At 39.6% G+C, this 21,278-nt stretch overlaps 1 protein-coding gene across 4 annotated transcripts in view; it reads left to right on the top strand.

Moving 5' to 3' along the window:
• SLC24A2 (solute carrier family 24 member 2) overlaps window positions 1–21,278 on the top strand; it is a 112,762-nt gene that overhangs the window by 80,817 nt on the left and 10,667 nt on the right. For all 4 annotated transcript variants that reach the window (XM_058043389.1, XM_058043388.1, XM_058043387.1 and 1 more), the window contains 2 exons: window positions 1,594–1,679; window positions 15,174–15,305. In XM_058043389.1, coding sequence (XP_057899372.1) covers window positions 1,594–1,679; window positions 15,174–15,305 — 218 coding nt within the window. The remainder of the gene's footprint in view (window positions 1–1,593; window positions 1,680–15,173; window positions 15,306–21,278) is intronic.

The following is a 21,278-nucleotide window of genomic DNA, read 5'->3' on the forward strand; positions in this document are numbered from 1 at the left end:
GAGTGCGGCACTTGCAGATTTATCACCTGCCTGAGAGTCTCTTTCACTGTTTTATTTTGTTTGAAAATTGTTAATCATTACTTTCTCCTTCATTACATATGCTATTTTAGTAAAAATACTCTGATTCTCTGTACCAAAGAATATGAAATTTATGGATGGGACAGAAGTTAAATGCAAGAATAGAAAGCCAGTCAAGGCATATGGAAAGCCTCCTAGGCAGGTTGAAGAGAAAAAAGCAAAGCTGATTTTGGTTATGGGTTGAAGTGATAGACAGGCAAAACTTCCTTGCAGTATATACAGAAAAATTTATTTAATTTATTGAAATGCTCTAGTAGAACATGTGTTTTATATGGTACCACCCTCATCACAAAAAGCATCACCTTCATATTTAAGGTTTGATTTGTCTGTGTACTACTTTCTGGGAGTCATTGAGGCCCATCTATGCAAATTGTGGAAAATTGACTTGCTAGAGTTTGCCATTCAGGCAAGAATTTTAATTTTAATTCCAAATTTCCTATGCTAAAGGAAAATCTGTACCATGACCTGTTTTCTCTACTTTACCTCATCATATTATCTGCATTAGAAAACCAGATACAAATGTGTCCAATAAAATCTGAATCATTTTATTACTTGACACTTTTTCTGACCTTGTGTTATGTTAACATAGTATTTGCTTCCAAAATCAGGCAGTTGGTTTGGATGGTCTGTTAATAAACCAAAATGCTGCGTGAGGGGTTAAGAGACAACACACATATACTGAAATAATTACAGATAGTCTGGCACTCTGCTGTGGCTGTGATCTCAGATTTTTAATTTAGAAGAATCTCAGGATAGCAGTAATGTAACTAGACAGCTGTATTTACTTCTATGCACAAGAACATACCATAAGGCATGTTGAACTTGAGTTAGGCATTTCATATTGCTATTCCCCCTTACTTTGTATTGTCTAAGGTATTTTGGACCACTGACACATTTATGTACCACATACTTATAGAGGTAATTACCACTTGGAGAATTCCAAGATAGTCAAAGAATAAATTTTAATAAATTTGTCATCATAAACCTAAGGCCTAACTTTATTCCTTTAATTCCTGTGCAAGTTTAGAACAAGGACTACAGGATTCTGGTTTAAAAATCGTCCTCTATTATTACATATTATTACACCATATGTTTACTCCTTCCCACATTTTTGCAGGGAAGACAGCAGGATTACAGCTTCAAAGCTTTGAATTTACTAATTGCAGGGGTTAGTGTGTTATAAAACTTTCGTTGCTGAATATATCCCCTCACCTATATTCAGCATGGTGCATTCTATAAAGTCAGGGGTGAATGCTCTATGTCACTTTCTACCTAAACAAAGAACACTGAATATTGCAATGAACTTAAATATTTCTCAAAATGTTACTCACTGCTTATAAGATTTTTATTGAAAATGGATACTAGGCAAATTCTTTTCCTTCTCTTTTAACACAGATGTTGACTCAACATTAGTATTTGACAATTTGAATATATGACAGCTATTTCAATAATATATTTGTAATTTAATATTCTGTTCTGTTGTTTTCCCTCTCTTATCTATGGATGGTGCCACAGAGAAAGGTGCAAAAGTGGAAGTTGCAGTAACACCACCAAGTGATTCAGGACCAGTGCAGAATGGAATCGCCCATAATGTTGAAGAGGTTAATGACTTTTTTATTCTTCTTTTTATTCTTGTGTTACCAAATTTATTGTGTGTTTGATTGTGCTTTTCACTGAAAGCAAACATCTTAATAGAAAGTAGCTGAGAGTATGAAGTGACTACATAATATTTAGTTTTCATTTACAGCTGAACCCAGTTTGCCATATGTAAAAGATCTTGCCTTCTGTCCCTGCCCTTTAGTGTAAGGTAAGGTAGGAGTCTGGAATCTATTCTTTTGGGAAATGTATTTTTACTTGATAGATAAGATGTTTGAAGCCATAAATATAGCCAATAGAAATTGCTTGTCACATTGCACAAAACCTGTTCTCTTAGAGAGAACCTGTCATGATGTGCATCATGAAATAGTCAAAATTCATTATGAAAGAGGACCTGTACACAAACTTCTGCATCCCTCCTTCTGTTATCTTGCTTCATAAGGTTTATGTCCCACTGAGTATGTTCAGTGGAAACAATGAAGAAAAAGCAATCTTAAGCAATCACATATCACAGCAATGTCCACATGTTTTTAATTTACATTGTAATAAAACATTTCCTAGGCTTCAGAAATCTGCAAGGTCAAAGAGCTTTATCATTTGAGATAATTTTTTCAGTCTCAATCCACTGCAGGGGAAGAAGGGAAAATTATTGCAAGAGTACATTACTCAGCAATGTGCAATTCCTTTTATCTCCCTTTAGACAGTTTAAATTTGCAGTTATGCGGGCTTTGGAACTTTTATGTTAATTTCAGCAAGTATTAGGACATCCTGAACAATGATTCTGCTCTATTAGATGTGGGATACATTATTTATCCTTATCCAAATGGCACAATAGAGCAAAGCAGGGCAGTTTGTTCCTCCTCTGGAGGAGGAATGAGTCTGCAGATTTAGCTTCATCAATCTGAGTGAAAGTATTTCAGGTATCTGCTGTCAAAATAAAAATTAGCAGTCTACTAACAGCATTTTGAAATGGTCCATGCTGGATTCCTCCCCAGTGGCCTTTCCAATTTTGTCCTCTTCCAGTGGTAACCTGACAGCTTTCTTAGGCTACGTGAGTATTGCTGAAACATATTTTGTAATTTAAAAGTACATGCTGGAATTTTTGAGAAGCTGTAATACAAATAGTCTACTCATCCATGGAACAAGTAAATAGGCTTCCATAATACTTAGGACCCTACTTCATTGTCAGGGTCTCTGCCAACTCTGTAGTGTACCAGAGGCTCCCCTCAATGCATGCCTGGCTTTTTGTACATGGCTTCCTTAAACACCTTTCCAAACTCTAGCATCACTCTGAAGCTAACACTGGGTGGTTCAGTTTCCTTCTGCTCTGTGTATTGACTTAACAGACGCTAATAAGATTACTCTCAATTTATAGTAGACAAAGTTTGCAGGCAGCAACAGAAGGCCACTCACAGCATTTCTGTGACCATTTCCGTTGATGAATATTACAATTTGAAGAAGGCAACTTGGTCATTGCCCTCCTAGGCTTTCTTTTTAGCTTTTCAAAACTTTAACTACAAATGGTCTTGAATTTTGATCTTTTTGTAACCAAGTGTTCTCCATTCTGTATTGATACCATTTGCTTCTGTTTCTAAGTAGAATTCAATCAAGCAGCTTAAAATTTAGATTATTTTTCCTTACTCTAATGAAAAAGGGATTGCTGTAGTGCCAGAATTTGGAAAGACAGTATAAAATTGCTTGTCTCTGGTTTTCCACTTGTGTAGTCTAAGGATAAGGTTTTGTGATCCATAAGTGCTGCTTAGAAAAATCCCTCCAAAAAGCTGTTTTGCCTCAATGTTGTGGAAATGATAATTTAGAACTGAGAAACTAGAGACAACTGTCACTCTGGACTATCAGTCTGTACTGACAAAGCTTCAGGTATGCCTTTGAGGGGAAAAAATGCTGTCCTGAAAACGGCAGGATGAGAAATGGCTCTAGGCTCTAGGGCAGATCAATGTGAAGTGTGTTTACCATGATGATACAGAGGACCTGCATAGGCATCTAATTCTTTCTCCTCCATTGTCAAGTTCCACTATGGTCTTCATGCTTTCCTGTCTTGCAAAACAAGCATATTTCTGGGTTTTTTCTTACTTTTTACTGATGCAGATTATAGTGTCTGGGTCTAAATCCCTGGAAACAAGCATTTTAGAATAGCAATCTCTGTATTAGAGCTAGAATTGTCTGAAAATAAGTACGTTAAATATTCTATGTTCCTCTAGTAAAAACAGAATATGCACATAAGTCCATTTTACTTATAAATTCCCTATTATTTTAAAATTACAAATTTGAGGAGAAGACCCTTGTGAAAAGATGGTCCAGGCTAAGACTGCAAGCAAAGGAGAAAAAAATAGCTTTCATATTGTATTTTGATTTTTATATACTTGAAATTTTTTTTTTTAAGGATAATACTCCCATTGCCACGATTTAGTTTCCTGGTTTCTTTAGGGGCTTTTAAGGAACCTCTTTATATTTTTTCACAAATTCTTTTTCTTTCTTTCTTTCCTTCTTTTTCAAAAAGAAGGAAAGGCTTACACAGAGGTGAAACACCACACAAGACAGATGCTAGGACACTGTCAAGTTAATGACTCCTGCAAGGTGTCATGACTAGGTGGATTTCACCTAGTTTATTTGGGAGTTTGTTTTGTTTTGGCTTAATGTCTTCATTTCTCTCTTCCAAATTCCACTGTCTTGCTTTTCCCTTTCCCTTTTTCCTAGACTTTAACTCCCATTTTTCTTATTCCACTGTGCTCCACGGAAATTCAGCTGTTCTCTTTCTAGCTCAAACCCTTGAGCAGCAAGAAAAATTCTGTCCTAATGCTACTTGTAGAAATTCAAAAAGGGTGTCCAGAAAATGTACCCAGCAACATTTCTGCCAGATAGTGAGACTCTTATCACCCCACTTTACTCTAAGTCGCAGCTGATATCCTACTCTTCGATAAAACTGGGATCATCAGCTAAGAAGGACAGACGACTATGGTCTCCTTCCCATTTCTTAGCCAGCACAGGAGGGAACAATACCTCCTCCCACCATACCATCTGTATGACATTACTGCTTTATTTGAAGTCAGAAATTGCCTTCCTTTCTGCTGGATATTGCATCTTCCTTGGGGATTTTGTTCTACTTACAGCATTCTGTCTCTTAACCTTTAGCAGGTTGCCACAGAGGAGAAGACTCTGTTATATAATACCACTTCATAGAGTGGTACCAAACATGCACAAGAAAATTAAGGAAGACTGAAAGGACACTTACTAGCTCATTAAATGTTTTATAAAGTGCCCTTCAGAATGTGATCCTTCTGAGAAGTCCAGTTCCACCCCCTGCCACCTTCTTAACTGGCATTTGGTAGCTGTTTTAACCTGTGGCTTACCTAAAAATAGTTTCCAATCTGAAGATAACACCTTTTCCTGCCGCCCCCACACACACGCACACATGCACGCACATACACACACGCACACGCGCACACATGCGCACCGCTTTTCCTGTTTCCGTGGAAACCCCACCGGAAAGTGTTTACATGCCAACCATGACTGAGATAACTTTTCCATGGGAATATATGGCAATTTTTATGTCATAGGAGAGTGGTGCAAAGGCTTCATTGCTTGCATTGGATTTAATCCACTTACCTGAGCAACAGTCTGGCAAAGCATGTTTTGTCTTCCCCGCTGAAGAGCAGCAGCACCATTTCAAGACAGAGCATTGATTGGGGCATATCTCCCCTGACCTGGAATACTCATTCCATTCACAGCAAATTAGCTTGGTGAGAATGTGAGGAGCATTGCATTCTCTGTCTCAGGGTATTAATCTGAGCTATGTTAAACATTACTATTTCATAGAGAGAGAGCGTAGAGAAGATTAACGCAGCCTTTGTCGTAAGGCTGTGATATAGTCCAGCATCCCTGGTAGTTATTTGATTCATCATAAAAAGGTTATTTTCCAAAGCCCAAATATTTTTTCAGTTGCCACATTTGGCCTTAAGGAAATGTCTTCATCTTGTTTGCTCATTGCAACTTGAAGAGTAGGTGCTGCTATCAAAATGAGTTGATCTTTATTTTCACAATGTACTCAGTTGCCTACTCCACATTTTTTGCTGCTGTATGACCCATTTGACTTACTTGAAAATTAAGACTGTGCAAAATGGCATGAAGATGAAGTATTATTCTTTAGAAGTATCTCCATGATACCATAGCTGTTATTTCTCCAGGTGAGCTCACTACAGTTTTGTGTGTTATATTCTGAGAATTTATTCTGAAATTCCCCTAAGAGTGCTGGCAATAACATAGCATAAAAACTAGCATGTTGGTTTTGGAACCTGTAATTTTACTTATTTCTTCAAGTGCCCAAGAGAACATAAGCAGCAAGAGGAGAATATGAACCAAACACCTACCTGACCTTACTCCTTCCTATAGGGTCCACTCTAAAGGCAGCTCTTTTCAGCTCTTTTCAGTAGTGGTACAGCAAGGATTAGCTGTCCTAAGAAGAGTATACACATATAAGGAATGCATTCTGAAAGCTAATGGATTTAATATTATTGCCTGGTTGAATTTTACTCAAGAATTTGTGAGGAAAGATATTGCTTTCTTAGTCATCCCAGAAACTGCATACTCTTCTACTAACTTACTATCTCACCTTCTTCCCTTTTTTTTTTTTAAATTACTCGTAGGAGAAGAAAAATGAGTGATGAGGCTTACAGATAAGAAGCAGAAGGCAGAGACTTGAGGCTGTTCATAGAGTATTGCCTAAACTCTCTGCCTTTTTAGTGAAATAGATTAATGTGAGATGTGCCCTTCTAAAGAAAAAATAAACCTCAATTTTGAAAATCACTATATACCTCTGGGACAGAGAACATTTGAGATGACAATCGCATCTGTTTTTCTTGACTTACTCATTGTGAAAAGTTGGGTTCTACAGACCTCATTTCCAAAAAAAACCCTCACAAACATGCAAACAAACAAACAAAAATCCACCCCAAAACAAAAGAAGGCCTGAGCAGTCTTTTGCAGCAAAGAAAGGAATTGCCTCTTTATAGGTGGTACAATGTCCCTACTATAGCATAAGCAAATGGAACTGTGTGTGATTCCTGTCTTGAGTTTCCTTTCTTCTGGAGACCTCATGCTAATTCTTTATTGATTAATTGTATCAGCATTCAGAATGCACAAGAAATGTACAAGCATGTGAATTAATAGCTTAGCTCTTCATTTTAGGTGGACTAAGATTAATCCTCAGAATATGGTATTTATAGTTCATATGTTATAGCTGTTATATAATAGGAGTAGTTGGTGAAGAGTGGCAGATTCAGTATTTCTGGTAAGTTTGAAGTGGTTCTTTGTACTTGTTTTCTGTTTCCTCCTAATGTGTGGAAAAAAAGTGTAAAATTCTGTTTCATTGCCAGAAAAGCAACTGTTTTTCCTAATGTAATATGACTGTAAGCCTCTATGGAGACGGTGATTTTGTGATGCTTGCTAGGAGTGACTACCTTGTGACTTTGGCAGATGAAGCTTGCTATAAGCTGTTGTTTATAAGCAAAATAATTGTGGATGAAATGTCACCATACGTTTGTACTGTTTATGTAATGTGAACACACCATCATTTCCTCTGTTTGGAAAAATTTTACTGGGAAAATTGGATAGATTAGATTAGATACTAAGAAGAAATTGTTTACTCTGAGGGTGGTGAGGTACTGGAACAGGTTGCCCAGAGAAGTTGTGATTGTCCCAACTGGAGCTGTGGAAGTGTTCAAGGCAAGGCCGGGGTTTTGAGCAATCTGGTCTAGTGGAAGAGGCCTCTGTCCATGGCAGGGAGGTTGGAACAAGGTGATCTGTAAGGTTCCTTCTAACCCACACCACCCCATGTTTCTTAAAGAGTCCGGATCAAACCAGTAAGTGCTTTCTTCCCTGGGATTACAGGTAAGTATTTGATAGATGCTCTTGCATAAAGAACTGTGAAATATGGAACATCCATAGATTTTGTCCCCTTTTCATTGTTTTTAATGATTTAAATAAGAGCTGAAGTAGCAAGAATAGAGTTTTGAATGTATGTAGATTGGTTTAAAAGAGTATTTTTTACAGGTGTATGAAAGAGAACACTGAGCAGAATAGCACTTCTAATCTCATTTCTTAAGATGCAAGGAGGACATTTTCCTAATAGAGGATTCATTTCCTTATTGTCCTTAATAATAATAATAATAACAATAAAATATATGCCAGAGTACCACATTTATCCCATCTAGGCATTAGTATACGTTTGATATTCAGCACTGCAGATGTCTCTATAACAAAAAGACAGTCTCAAACATCAGCAAGAAGAAATTAGGATCCTATGCATAAAGAGTGAAAAGAACTATGACAGAATTATTAAGGGTTTCATGGAAACACAATAATAACTATTATATGTGAAGATCTAATGCAACTCTGCCTAAATCTTTCATGACTAGTTAAGAGATGAGGGGTACAAGTATGTCATTCTGTATTCTTCCAGTCAGAGGACATGATGCTGGAAGAAACAGGAAGACGCAGAAGGTCAATAATTTGCTCCAAGAATGGTATCACCAGCAGAAATTTAGGGGGTTTTATCATAGCTTGCCTTAAACAAGTCTGGGCCTGCTGATGACAGACAGGGTACACCTGTCTCAAAGGGGCAAAGGGTTAGCAGGGCTTAGTGAAAGAGCCTTAAACTAGATTTGAAAGAAGAAAGGAATGAAAGCAGGCATGTTAGAGATGAGCCTAAGAGTGGCACATCAATGTTTGAGGAGCAGCGTGCTATTGCAGTCCTGGATTCAGTCTGCTCCATCTGCTGAGTACACCAAAGCACATTTGAAATGTCCCTGTCCTAATTCACGTTGCACCTTCACCATCTCGGTGCCAGTGGAAGGTCAAGATCCATATACAGCTGGAAAGACCTAATCATCATCAATCCATTAGAAACAACAAGCACCTGAGAACAGTCACATAGTAATTAAGGCTCCTTCCCACCCAATATATGACAGGACTGGTAGCCCACCTAAAGTGCATCTACACCAATGTATGCAGCATGCACAACAAACAGGAGGGCCTGGAAGCCATTAAGCAGATGGAAAGCTATCATGTAATTGCAGTAACATAGACATGGTGAGATTACTTACACAACTGGAGTGATGCAATAGGTGACTATAAACTCTTCAGAAAGGATAGACAAAGAAGAAGAGGTGGCGTGGTAGCCCTGTGTGTTACGGAGTATTTGACTTTCCAGAGCTTGATGATGGTGATAAAAGGGCTGCGTATGTACGGGTCAGACTAACAAAATCAATATCCTGGTGGGAGTCTAGTATAGACCATCCAACCAGTTCAAAGAGGGAAACAAAAATGTACTAAAAGCAGTGGAGGAAGTCTTACAATTGCTGGACGTTTTTCTTCTGGGACACTTCAGCATATCAGGCACCTGCTGGAAATACAACATAGCAGAAAGGGGACAGCCCAAGAGGTTTCTGAGCCGTTTGAAACATGCCTTGGTACTTCTCTCACGGTGGGTGAGGAAGCCAGCCAGGGAAGGTGCCCAGCTGGACCTGCTGCCTGTGAACAGAGGATTAGAGGGAGCTGTGGTGGCCAGAGTCCATCTTGGGCACAGAAACCACAAAAGGAGAGCCTCTTTCTAATCCCAGAGGTGTAAGGAAGGGGTCAGCAGAACTGCCAGGATTGCCTGGGACTTCCAGGGGGCAGACTTTGGCCTGTTTACAGGACTGGCTGATAGCATGCCTTGGGATGTGGTCCCAAGGGGACAAGGGACTGCAGGAAGGCTGAACATTGTTTGAAAAAACAATCTTAAAGGTGCAGGAGCAGGCTGTCCTTATGTGCTGAAAGAGGAGCTGTCTGGGAAGAAGACTGGCCTGGCTGAACAGAGCTCAGGCTGAACTCAGGAGAAAAAGGAGAGTTTATGACCTTTGGAAGAAGGGACAGGCAGCTCAGGAGGGCTACAAGGATATTGTGAGGTAATGCAGGGAAAAAATTAGATGGGCCAAAGCCCATCTAGAACTTAATTTGGCGTCTGCAGTTAAAGACAATGAAAGGTGTTTCTAGAAATGAAAGGTGTTCTAGAAAGACAACATCAGCAGAAGGAGGCTTAAGGACAATCTCCATCTTTTCTTGGACACAATAGCAAACGTTGCAACAAGGAATAGGAGGAAGGCAGAGGTATGGAATGCCTTTTTTTGCCTTATTCTTTAACAGCAAGATTGGCTGTCATCAGGGTCAATCAGACCCCTGGGCTGGAAGACAAGGATAGGGAGCAGAATGAAGCCCCCGTAATCAAAGGGGAAATGGCCATTGACTTGCTGTACTGCTTAACACACATGAATCTCTGAATCTTGAGTGGATGGGATCCACTCAAGAGTACTGAGGGTGCTGATGGAAGTGCTCACAAGCCACTTGGCATCATTACAGCAGTCCTGGCTAACCAGGGAGGTCCCAGTTGACTGGAGTTGGCAAATGTGATGCCCAGCTGCAGGAAGGGTGGGAAGGGGAATCTGGAGAACTACAAGCCTATCGGTGTGACCTCAGTGCCAGGGATGGTCATGAAGCAGATCACCTGAGTGCCATCACACAGCATGTGCAGGACATCAAGGGGGTCGTGCCCTGCCAGCCTGGGTTTATCAGACACAGATCCTGCTTGACCAACCTGATCTCCTTCTGTGACAAATTGACTCATATAGTAAATGTGGGAAAGGCTATGGATGTTGTCTACTGGAGCTTAGTAAAGCATTTGACACCATTGCCCCCATCATTCCTCTGGAGATACTGGCTTTCCATGGTGTGGAGGGGTGGACTGGGTGTGGACAGTAGGGCTCAAAGAGTGGTGGTGAATGGAGCTAAATCAAGCTGTCAGTCACTGGTGGTGTTCTCCAGGGCTCTGTACTGGGGCCAGCCCTGCCCATTGTCTTTACTGATAATTTGGATGAGGCGATCTAGTACAGCCTGTCACTTTGCAGGTGATGCAATTTGGGTGGGAGTGTTGATTTTCTGGGAGGTAGGAAGGCTCTTCAGAGGGGTCGGATAGGCTGGATCCATGGGCTGAGGCCAGTGGTATGAGGTTCAGTAAGGCCAGATGCTGTGGCCTGCCTTTGGGTCAGAACAACCCTATGTAACAATGCTACAGGCTGGGGAATGAAAAACTTCATGGTGGGAAAGAAGGGGTCATTTAGTCTAGATCTCCAGAGGTCTCTTCCAGCCTTGATATTCTGTGATGCTGTGATTCTGTGCTGGCCTACAGCAACTAATCACGAGCCAGCTGTGTGCCCAGGTAGCCAAGAGGTCCAGTGGCATCCTGACTCGTATTAGTGATAGTGTGGCCAGCAGGGGCAGGGAATTTTCCTGATGTACTGATAAGGCCACATCTCAAATCCTGTTCACTTTTGTGTCCCTCACTACAAGAAAGACGTTGAATTGCTGTAGTGTGTCCAAGAAGGACAATGGAGCTGGTGATGGGTCTGGGGCACAAGTCCTGTGGGAAGCAGCTGAGAGAGGTGGGTCTTTCAGCCTGGAGAAAATGAAGCTCAATGGAGACCTTATCACTCTCTACAACTGCCTGAAAGGAGGGCGTAGCCAGGTAGTAGTCAACCTCTTATCCCAAGCACCAAGTGACAAGACAAGAGGAAATGGCCTCAAGATGTGTCAGAGAAAGTTAGATCAGAGATTACAACAATTGCTTCATGGAAAGGGTTGTCAAGCATTGGATCAATTATCGAGCACAAAAGGGGTTGTGCCACCATTCATGGAAGTATTTAGAATATGTGTAGGTATGGTGGCTGGGGACATGATTTCATGATGCAGCTGGCAGTGTTCTCTTCATTATTGTACTTTATGATCTAAAATGTCTTTCCCAGCCTAAATATTGTTATGATTCTGTGAATTGGTGGAAGATGAAAAATATGCCATATTCCAATGCTTCGTCTCTGAATGCCCATATCTGTAAGATACTGGTGTAAATTGGCTTTTGTTCTGACCTAATGCTGCATTTCTTTCTAATGGATTAGCACCAGAGCTCATCATATCAGGTGGTGCAGCTTTCCCATATGTCCAGTCCAGTATCATTGAAGTTAATTAGCTACTGAGTCATGGCAGGGAATGAGATTTGGAGTGGAGATGGGTAGGTAGTAGCACTTTGGCTGCCCTAAAAAAACTGAGATCTTTGCGCAGTGGTGGCAGGTGTGTCATAAAGTGAGCAGAATATCCTTCACTTCTGTTAGAGCATGTAGAGGTCAAGGCAGATACCAGAAGGTATCTAAAATGGTACCATTGTATGTGTTTAGGCAATTGAATTCCTCAGTATATATCATGTTATAATTGTGCTTTCTTCTTAGAACTGCAGAATATGCTCCGACTGAACATTGCAAGTACAGAGTTTTCATCGTACAGAAATAAAACTATATTTTCAGGATTAGTTTGTGTGAACTGTGATAGCGCATATTCAGTATGTATGTGGCTGGAGCCACAGTCAGTGCATGCAGTCTCTGCCATAAATCTGTGCTGAGTCATTTCCTGTCGCTGCTGCTTAGTCCACAGCATGACACTCGCATTTGTGTGGTTTTAGAGCTACCGAAATGATTTCCCATTCTTTTCTTCAACATCAATGGAAAATTTACTATTGCTTTGAAATTCATGGGAGCTAGATCTACAAATACTTTGAACTTCATTACTTCCACTGGTTTCTGTAAGGTCAGTGTTGAAAATCAGATGCCAAATCCAATTTACAAAATGGGAAAAGAATATCCATTCTGCAACATCTGTAATGTATCCTGGAGTTAAACAGCAAGAAAAAGTGTTTTGCCTGCACTGTGAGCTTGTGTTTGACATTATAATTTGGGGATAGTTGTCTTGGGGCAAGGGATGATGGAGTACAACTGGAAGAGGAAAAATCTTGAACAGATAGATCAAGGTTTCTCAGGAGACATCTGGCAATGCCCAAAAGCAATTCTTTATGGCTCTTTGCAACAGCCACTGACACTGCCTCTGTGCTCATGCACACCCAGAGATGTTTGACACAGTCATGAGAATAGAACAAGGCCCATTGTTGAGCCATATGTGTGTACTGTACAGTATTGCTTGAACTAACATAGGCATTACTGTCTAGATATTTTTAAGACGTATGTGCAAACTCAGACTAATATAAAGTTTTGTTGTGATTAAATATAACTGCTAATCATGGCTAATCTCTAAAGATGGCATTTCAGGAAGTACTTTGCCACTCAGTGCTGTTTATGCAGCAGTCACTTAGAAAGCTTTATTCCAGCTGAGTTGGCTGATTGAATTACACAGAGGCCATTCAGAAAGAGTTACCTAGGCAACCCTTCAATTGGTCCTTTTGCGCTCAAATTTTATCTCAGTCATCATAATTCAAAGCTGAGCCTGTATCTGTGTTTCAGGTTGATTTGCCCACCCCAAAAGCATCAACCAGAATGGAAAGTGAATGGATTTGGGTTTGGGAAGTAGCCTCATAAACTTCTCCTCTAGCATAGTTCCTCTAAAGTCAGGCTTCGGTAAATTTCCAGCAATGAAGCATAGTGTGTCCATTTCAGTGAGGAGCTGAAAGCTAAAGGCAAAAGCTAGCCTCTAAGCAGTTCCAGAATCTCTGAAGTACTGCGTTGAAATTGTGGTCATACATTTTTAAAATGTTTTTAATGATTATAGCCATTATGACCTGTGTACTTTACTGTTGTCATACAATCGTGCAACTTGGGAGTTTCACAAAGTATAGGGCTTAGCAAAATATTGTCCTCTGTTAACATTAACACACAACTCAAAAGTAGCTGCAACTCATTAGTGTGTCAAGAGGTAAATAGGAGTTTGCTTCCAGTCCATTGATGTCAGGTGAAGAAGCCCAAGCTAAGAGCTGAGCTTGCTTCTGTAGGTACTGATCAGTTCAGGCAGTTCAACAATTCGGAAGTTCACAATAGTGGAATAATCAAGATCAGTTCTTCAAAACTAGCAGTAAATAGAATGTTATTAACAATACCAACATATGGTGATGTTTCATCAATAACTCTTTTGCTTAGAAAAGAACAACTGGTGTTAAAATTTGAATGATTGCCTTATATAGCATTGTCATAAGGTTTATGTAAGCAATCTTAATATAGGGCAATAACTGAAAAGAAACTGGTAATAAATCTGTCGGGGGAATAACATGCATATTGTGGACATATCTCAATTAGTATCTTTTTTTCAAAAATAAAACCCAAGAACACTACCTGAATAAGTCATCATTATATCACTCATGTTGTCAAACAATTATCATTGGGTGCACTTTTTCAGACTTTTTTAGCTTTCATTGAGCTCTGTAGAAATCTTTCCAAGGTTTAACAGCATTTGCATTGTACGCATCTGTTTGAAAGTAGTATTCAGGCTGTTTTTTCAGTTGCCTGATTCTGCAATTTATGTGCAGTTCTGGAGACATCACCTACCTATGTTAACAATTTAAATGTTATTTTAATACCTGTGTGCAAAAGGCTGAGTCATGCCCACTATACTTGCTCCATTTTGTTAGCAGAAGCAGTCTAAGGAAAGAGAAGTGTTTGGAAGCCAAATGTTTGCTGTCATAGGAGAGGGTTCCTATACACCTACTCTATAACAGGGATGACAGGTGGGCAGCTGACACATAAATGGAAACTAGGGACCAGTGTGAAAATCAGTGACACAAATTGGAGAGGAGTGTCTTCAGTTTTAGCACCAAGTTGTTAGGAACACTGCTGTGTTGTGACTGGTCTGAACACATGAGTCTTTGGGTAGAGACAAGGAGAAGTCCTTTCCTCATGCAGAAAACCTGGCAACAGTATTGGGGTTTATAGAAGCTGGGCCATCAGTGTCCTTGTTGGTTTCACAGTTTGAATGGGCAGAGCCCTGAGCAGCCCAGTCTGACCCCAGCAGCTTAGCACTAGAGCTCCACAGGTGCCTGACTTACCCTACCCACCTGTGGAGAAGACCACACATACCAACATACGTATGCATGTATATTTAATAGTAAGGTTTCAAGTTACTCTCAAAAGCTTAAGTAGTTAGGTACATGTACATATCTACATGCACACGTAAAGGGGTGTGTGTGTGTGTGTGTGTGTGTGTGTGTGTGTGTGTGTACACACACAGGCACGTGTGTGCACACGTGCTCTCTCTCTTGTCTGTGTGGCCAGGCTTGATGCAGCCCAGACAAGTCTTAACCCATGACTAGACTAGCCCACATCCCAAGGGAGAGCCATGGGAACACCTGTCAGAGACACCCTGTGCATCCCAAGGGACCACCCACATTGTCAACCAGTGGACTTGCTCAGGCAGCCTGTGCTGTAGGGATCCCTCGCAGTCTGGCCAAAGTCTCTTTTGGTGTGTCCTGGCTAATGTTGGTAGGTAGCTGTGGTGTTAATGCAATGTTTTCAGACGTGTTGTGTTCTCCCGGAAACACAATGCTGTCCTTGAACTCCTTTTGAAAGAGTCCCTAACTTCATTCATCCACTTTGGTAATCTGCTCACTGGAGCTTTTCTTACAGAATGAAGAGGATGAGGAGGAACAGCCTCTCAGCCTGGCCTGGCCCGAAACCCCACGCAAGCAGGTCACCTATCTTCTGGTGTTACCCATTGTTTTTCCACTGTGGGCTACCCTGCCAGACGTCAGAAAACCTGTAAGTAACTTATAACTGTTGTTGTAAGTCAGTTTGTACTGCACAGAAGGGTGGCTCTCTAGTTAAATGCCAAAAAAGAACTAGAGCTATCAGGTTTTTCTGATTGTTTCTTCTTTGAAGAAGAGGTCACAATGTTAGCATTCAAATCTTCAAATGGGTGTTTATGAGCAGCTGGTTGTTAGTAGCTCTATAAAGATTATGATTTGTATTCACTTTTACTGTATGATATAAAGTAAATAGTCTGAAAAATTCTTTGGGGCCTTCACATTTGTATTTTTGAATCTCTGCAGAACACGAGTGCCGAGTATCTGTCTATCTGCAATGCCCCAAAGGATATGACTGGAAGGCTTTTAGAGACTAAATATTTTCTGTAGTTCAAACATATGTTCTATTAGACCTTTTTCTTCCATCCATAATCTTGTAATTTTCATACTAGGATGAGATTTTTAAGTCGTCATGTCTAAAATACTTACTAGTTTTTTACTAAACACAGCTTGAAGTAATGTAAGACTGACAGGTTACCAATGCTTACCACTTTTATACTTACATATACAAATAGACCTGACTGGGAAGGCTCATGGAAAGCAAAAGAGAGAGCATCAAGACCTGAAAAAAAAAAATTAGTGGCATTTGAATCTCTTTTCCTTTCTGGATCAAAAACAGGTTAAAAACTGGTGCAAGAGAGGCATGCACAGCATATAAGTTTATAAATCAACACCCTGAATTCTTCTTTTCTCCTCACACATAGTGAAAAACCTTCCTGCCATCCCACACACTGAAAAACTGCAATTCAGTGCAAGAAAGAAGCTAAAATAAGATCTCTGACTTTTTTTAGATAAAAGGTTCCAAAGGCTATAAAGTGACATTTACCCTTCTTTCCCTTCTCATGCTTTTCCCCTTTCCAATTTCTAAGCTTTCTTTTTCTTAAAGATTCCAGAAAACTCTGGAAATCACTTTTGTTACATAACACACAGAACATATTGCATGAATTTAAAAATTAATTATTTCTGAATGTATGCCCTCCTTTCATCATTCAAAACTATCCTTGTAATTTTTTTCATAATTTGATATAAAATTAGCGAGGAATATTTATGGGCATTGTTTTGAATTTTGAAAATCTGAAGCTAATGAAAGTAGACCTGTAGCTTTATTCAATGTTCTGTAGTGTACAAATGAGAACATTTTTTTCAAAAATAGCTTTGGGAAGTGAATATCTTGACAAGTTGCCTGCAAGTTTATGATGCATGTAATTATTAACACTAGTACCATTCACAACAGAACTCCATGCTGACATCCAGCAGCTGGAACACCTTGCCATACAAAAGATAAACATGGATGCATGTTCCAGATAGGCAAGTTTTAAAAACAAAGTTTTAAAACTCCATTCACTGAAAGTGTAGTTTATACAGAAAAAAGTGTAGTTTGTAATTACATGTAAATTAACAGAAGAGGTGATGGGCTGTATCAGTATGACAAGCTGCTTACTTTGAACATTGGTGTCAAAGAATTAACCAGACAGTTGCATAAACTATCTAACATTTTAAGTATGCTTCATTAATGCATCTTCAAAATATTCTCACTTATTTCTGTGTGCCATCCCCACTAATCCCTTCCTAACAAAACTGATGCCTGCTATCACAGCTCAGTATGTGCATCAGAAAACAGTTTTCAATTAAATCTGTGAGATAAAAGTTAAAGCAAACCTAAAATCATACTCGACTAGACTTTTTAGACAGGTCTGCCATCAGGGGCTCGATTTCCAAGTGTGATAATTTTAGTCAGAAACCCAAATTCTGCATCAGGATGCTCAGATTAGCATATGCATATATAAAATGAATGCTTGTGTGCTATATACAGATTTGAAAGACCATATGGAGCCTTTGGCATCCTCTGTGGGTGTCCACTTTTCAATAAGTTCTTCCTTCTATCTAGAGTCTTTTTTCTAGTGTATATTTTATTTCCACACAAAGGAGATGGTTTCCCTGCATTTATTTGTACTATTCTGAGGTACATTTAGTTCCATGAAACCCAGAAGCTCTAGGAAAATTATTTTGTAGACAAAGTCTCTGGTTCTAAAGTTAGCAAAATCCTGCTCCCTTATTATGCTGTCGTGCACACATATGCAGATTTTTGTATACTTAAAGTAGATTATGCATTAGTTCAGCTAACTGTCAGCTGATTGACTAGCTTAGATGTTTTAATGTGTTTAGTGCCTTAATAACACCTGCTCACATTAAGCCAGTATATATTAAAATCGTTACTATAACATCAATAATGTTGTTGGCATATCCCAGAGGTAGGTGTGCCCTTAGGGAATTTTTTTCCTGAGTTCTTGCTCAGGTGTTTTGATCACTAATGGCTGTTTTTCCTGTACTAATGGCTTGTTTCCCCAGTGGCTCTGTAAAGGTCACATATGTAACTGCCCATACCCTGGAGTAACAGATGTTGAAAGACTGAAAGAAAAATTATGTGGCCAAGACGCCCCAGTAGATCAGGAGCAGATACTGAACACCACCTCTTTTATTATAACCTTACTCCACTGTCCATCCCTTTGCATTACAGGCCAGAAAAATGGCTCTTGGGGCTCCAGCCCTGCCGTCACTGGACCCATATGGGGGAGTTCCTTCTATCTCTGCAAATTCCCATTATAAACGAAGAGCTACAACTTGCATGAACTCTTGTTGCCATACAGAGATGCACTGTTACCAAGGGGACAAGGACAACATGTTCCTGTACAGATCCAGTTAGAAGAGCAGATTCTGAGTAATCAGAGTTAAGCACTGTTAAGTGTGAAAGAAAGATCAAACTTTGCAATGCAGATACATTTATGAACAAGACAAACATGTGAATCATTCAGGTTAAAGATGTTAGTAATAATGCTGGCTAAAATTAAAAGAGTTACCTTCCACATTATTCAGCACATACTACCTTCCAGGATCAAGTTCTTAGAAGAAAAGCCTTCATATCTAGATTATTTTTGCTACTTAAAGGCCTGTTTTTCAGACATTGGCATTAAACAAATGTATAGAAATGTATCAAGAAAAATGTTCTTAAGGTTTCTGATAGACAGGAACAGTACCAATCCATCTAATCTACAGTGGAACTACAAAATCCTTCTGCTTTTGTTAAGGGAAAATAGCAGATGAACTGAATGAGCCATGGCTTCTCTCATTTATCTGTTTCTTCGACCACAAAAGGGCCAATTGCTAACAAACCCTGCACTCTGTCTTTACCAGACAACCACCACAACAACTACTGAAAAAGATGGAGAGAAGTATTGCTGTCTCTGACTAATTCTTCTAGGAAAATGCTTGGATTTGGCAGCTCTTGGTATATCAAAGAGCTAGAGAGTAGAAATTACATAAATCTATATACATAAAATACATAAAAGAATGCTGAAACTAGTTACAAAACAAGCATGATATTTATTGTTACAGTCTGTAATAAAATCCAGCATACAGAAAACAATCAGCATTCTGGTTATGGCTTTTTCAAATTTTCATCTATATGCATATTGTAGAGCAGTATCTGTGGATTCCATTTTTGATTTCATCTCCTGTAAAATGTACAAGCTTTTAATTTTGCCCTTTCTGAATTTAAATGCTCCCCATTTTAAAATAGGTAATTTAAGCATTAAGCCTATTAAAGTATCTTGGACTGCTGCTTATCAGTTAATTTTAGTGGGAGAGGATTAGCTAAGACAGGCGAGGAGTACACATGCTGCAAAGTTACTGGCTCATAGTTCTTAGCCATCCAAATTCTCTGGGTGTCTGACTCAGGCAGTCTCCCCTTGTTTTGCAAGAACCATTTGATATATACAATCACACCATCAGAGAGCTATTACTGATCAGCATGTATTGTATTAGTTTTGCTTAAGCCAGGGTATGCTTAAATCTTGAGTATTGTGCGGTGATCATTCAAATTGCGGTGCTGCAAGGTGCTCTGTGCAGCTTTTGTGACCAGTTCCAACAAGTTTATTCCTTCTTTGTCTCATTAACCATATGTCTTGACAAAAGATCGGAGCTTTTACAAGGAACATGGAAAATGTTGGAAGCTGGAAAAGTTGACTACGAGGAATGGTGAAAAAAAAGTGCTAGCTGCTTAGTTTTAAAAGAGAAATGGCTATTTAGATTAATTTATTTCTACCAGTCTTAATTCTGCTCCCACTGGTGTCAGATCATTATAACAGCCATTGATATGTTTCTTTCAAATTGTATTCCTTTTCGCATTAAGGTCTTCTGTACCCCAACGCATATCAAATTTTGATTTTAAACTTAAAATTCCATCTGGGTAGGTTCCATCATAAGCTCATTATCATATTTCCTGGTTTGACAGAAATTTAGAACTCTCTTTTGAAAAAGTAACTCTGTAATGAGTTAAGAAGCAATTAAGAAATAGATCAACCAAAGTACTCTCAGTACTTCTGAAAACAATGCTTGTGACAGTAGTGGAATTTATATGAAAAGGATGTTTCCAGGTGCTGTGGTGATTATTTAAGGGTAATCTCTTTAAAACACCTACTGAACCACTTTTACTCCCACAGGTGTTCAGTTATTTATATTATGAGGGAGTTTAGAATTACAGATTCATAAAATGGTTTGGGTTGGATGGGAAACTTAGAGATATCTAGTTCCAACCCTCATGACATGGGCAGGGACACATTTCACTAGGCCAGGTTGCTCAAAGCCTGGTCCAACCTGGCCTTGAGCACTGCCAGGGATGGGGCATTCTCAACTTCTCTGGGCAGCCTGTTCCAGTGTCTCACCACCCTCATACTAAATGCTTCTTCCTAATGTCCAATCTAAACCTTCTTTTTTTCTACTTTTCTAGTCCTCTTGTTCTGTCATTACATGCTCTTGTGAAAAGTCTCTCTCAGAGGCTTTCTGTAGGTACTGGAAGACTGCAATTAAATCACCCCAAAGCCTTCTCTTCTCCAGGCTGTACAATACAAATTCTCTTGCCTTTCCTCCCAGAAGAGGTGTTCCATCCCTCTGGTATTGTTGTTAAATCTGTACCATTTTTAATGTGTATTTCTGTGTATATTCAGTTGTGAAATTTTATAGATTGTGTTAGTCAACATGCTTGATTTTCAGGAGGACATTTAGCATTATGCAAAGTACACACAGGGAATGAGTTAGTGCTCTGTAGCACTGCCAGCAGCTGCACCTGCTGATGGAACAGATATGGACCTTCTATTTGTCCCATGCTGTAGATGAGTGTGCACAATTGGCACTGCTGACTTTACCCTTTTTACATCTGTTAACATCCCGAGCTCGTTCCAGTTCCATCAGCAGAAAGTCTACACAGAAAGTCTCATTGAGTACAGAGCAGCCTCATTGTTTCCAGGTTCAGGTAAAACACAGTGACGTTCCTGCTTGACCAGCTCTGATGGCCAGCCCAATACACTCATCATCTTTTAGTCTACAGCTACCCTCTGATTCTGTGCTAATCAGTTCCTAAATGTGAAGCTGTTTCATACAAATGTCTGTTGAGTTTGTTATATAAGGAAAGCTGACTGTGCAGCTCTGTAAACTCCCTAAAAAAAGAAGTGTTTATTATGGCTTGAAGAATCTGAATCAGAACAAATGGTATTTTGGACACACTGAGGGAAAGCCCTGCAATCCCATATACTTCCACAACACCTAGGAATGATCCACAGTCTTAGTGAGCCTCCTGGTGCAGCAGGGGCATGACCTGCAGTGAAAGGGGGCACAAAAATTCTGGAGTGGAAGTGGATTTAGTGAGGACTAAATGGAAAGAAGTACTGCAGGACTGAGCAGCAGCTGCAAGAGGCATTTAGAGTGGTATAACTTACTTCCACAGGCAGTCTTACTGGTTATTCATTCAAATTTGTAGGACTCTGCTGGTCGCATGTCAGAAATCATCTAGGGTAAGATCTGCATTCAGAAGGTCAATGACCATAAAGAAAGACTGTTAGAATTCATTCACAGGACAAATTTAATTTTGAGTACT

The sequence above is a fragment of the Melospiza georgiana genome, chromosome Z (assembly GCF_028018845.1).
Source record: "Melospiza georgiana isolate bMelGeo1 chromosome Z, bMelGeo1.pri, whole genome shotgun sequence".
Taxonomy (NCBI): Eukaryota; Metazoa; Chordata; class Aves; order Passeriformes; family Passerellidae; genus Melospiza; species Melospiza georgiana.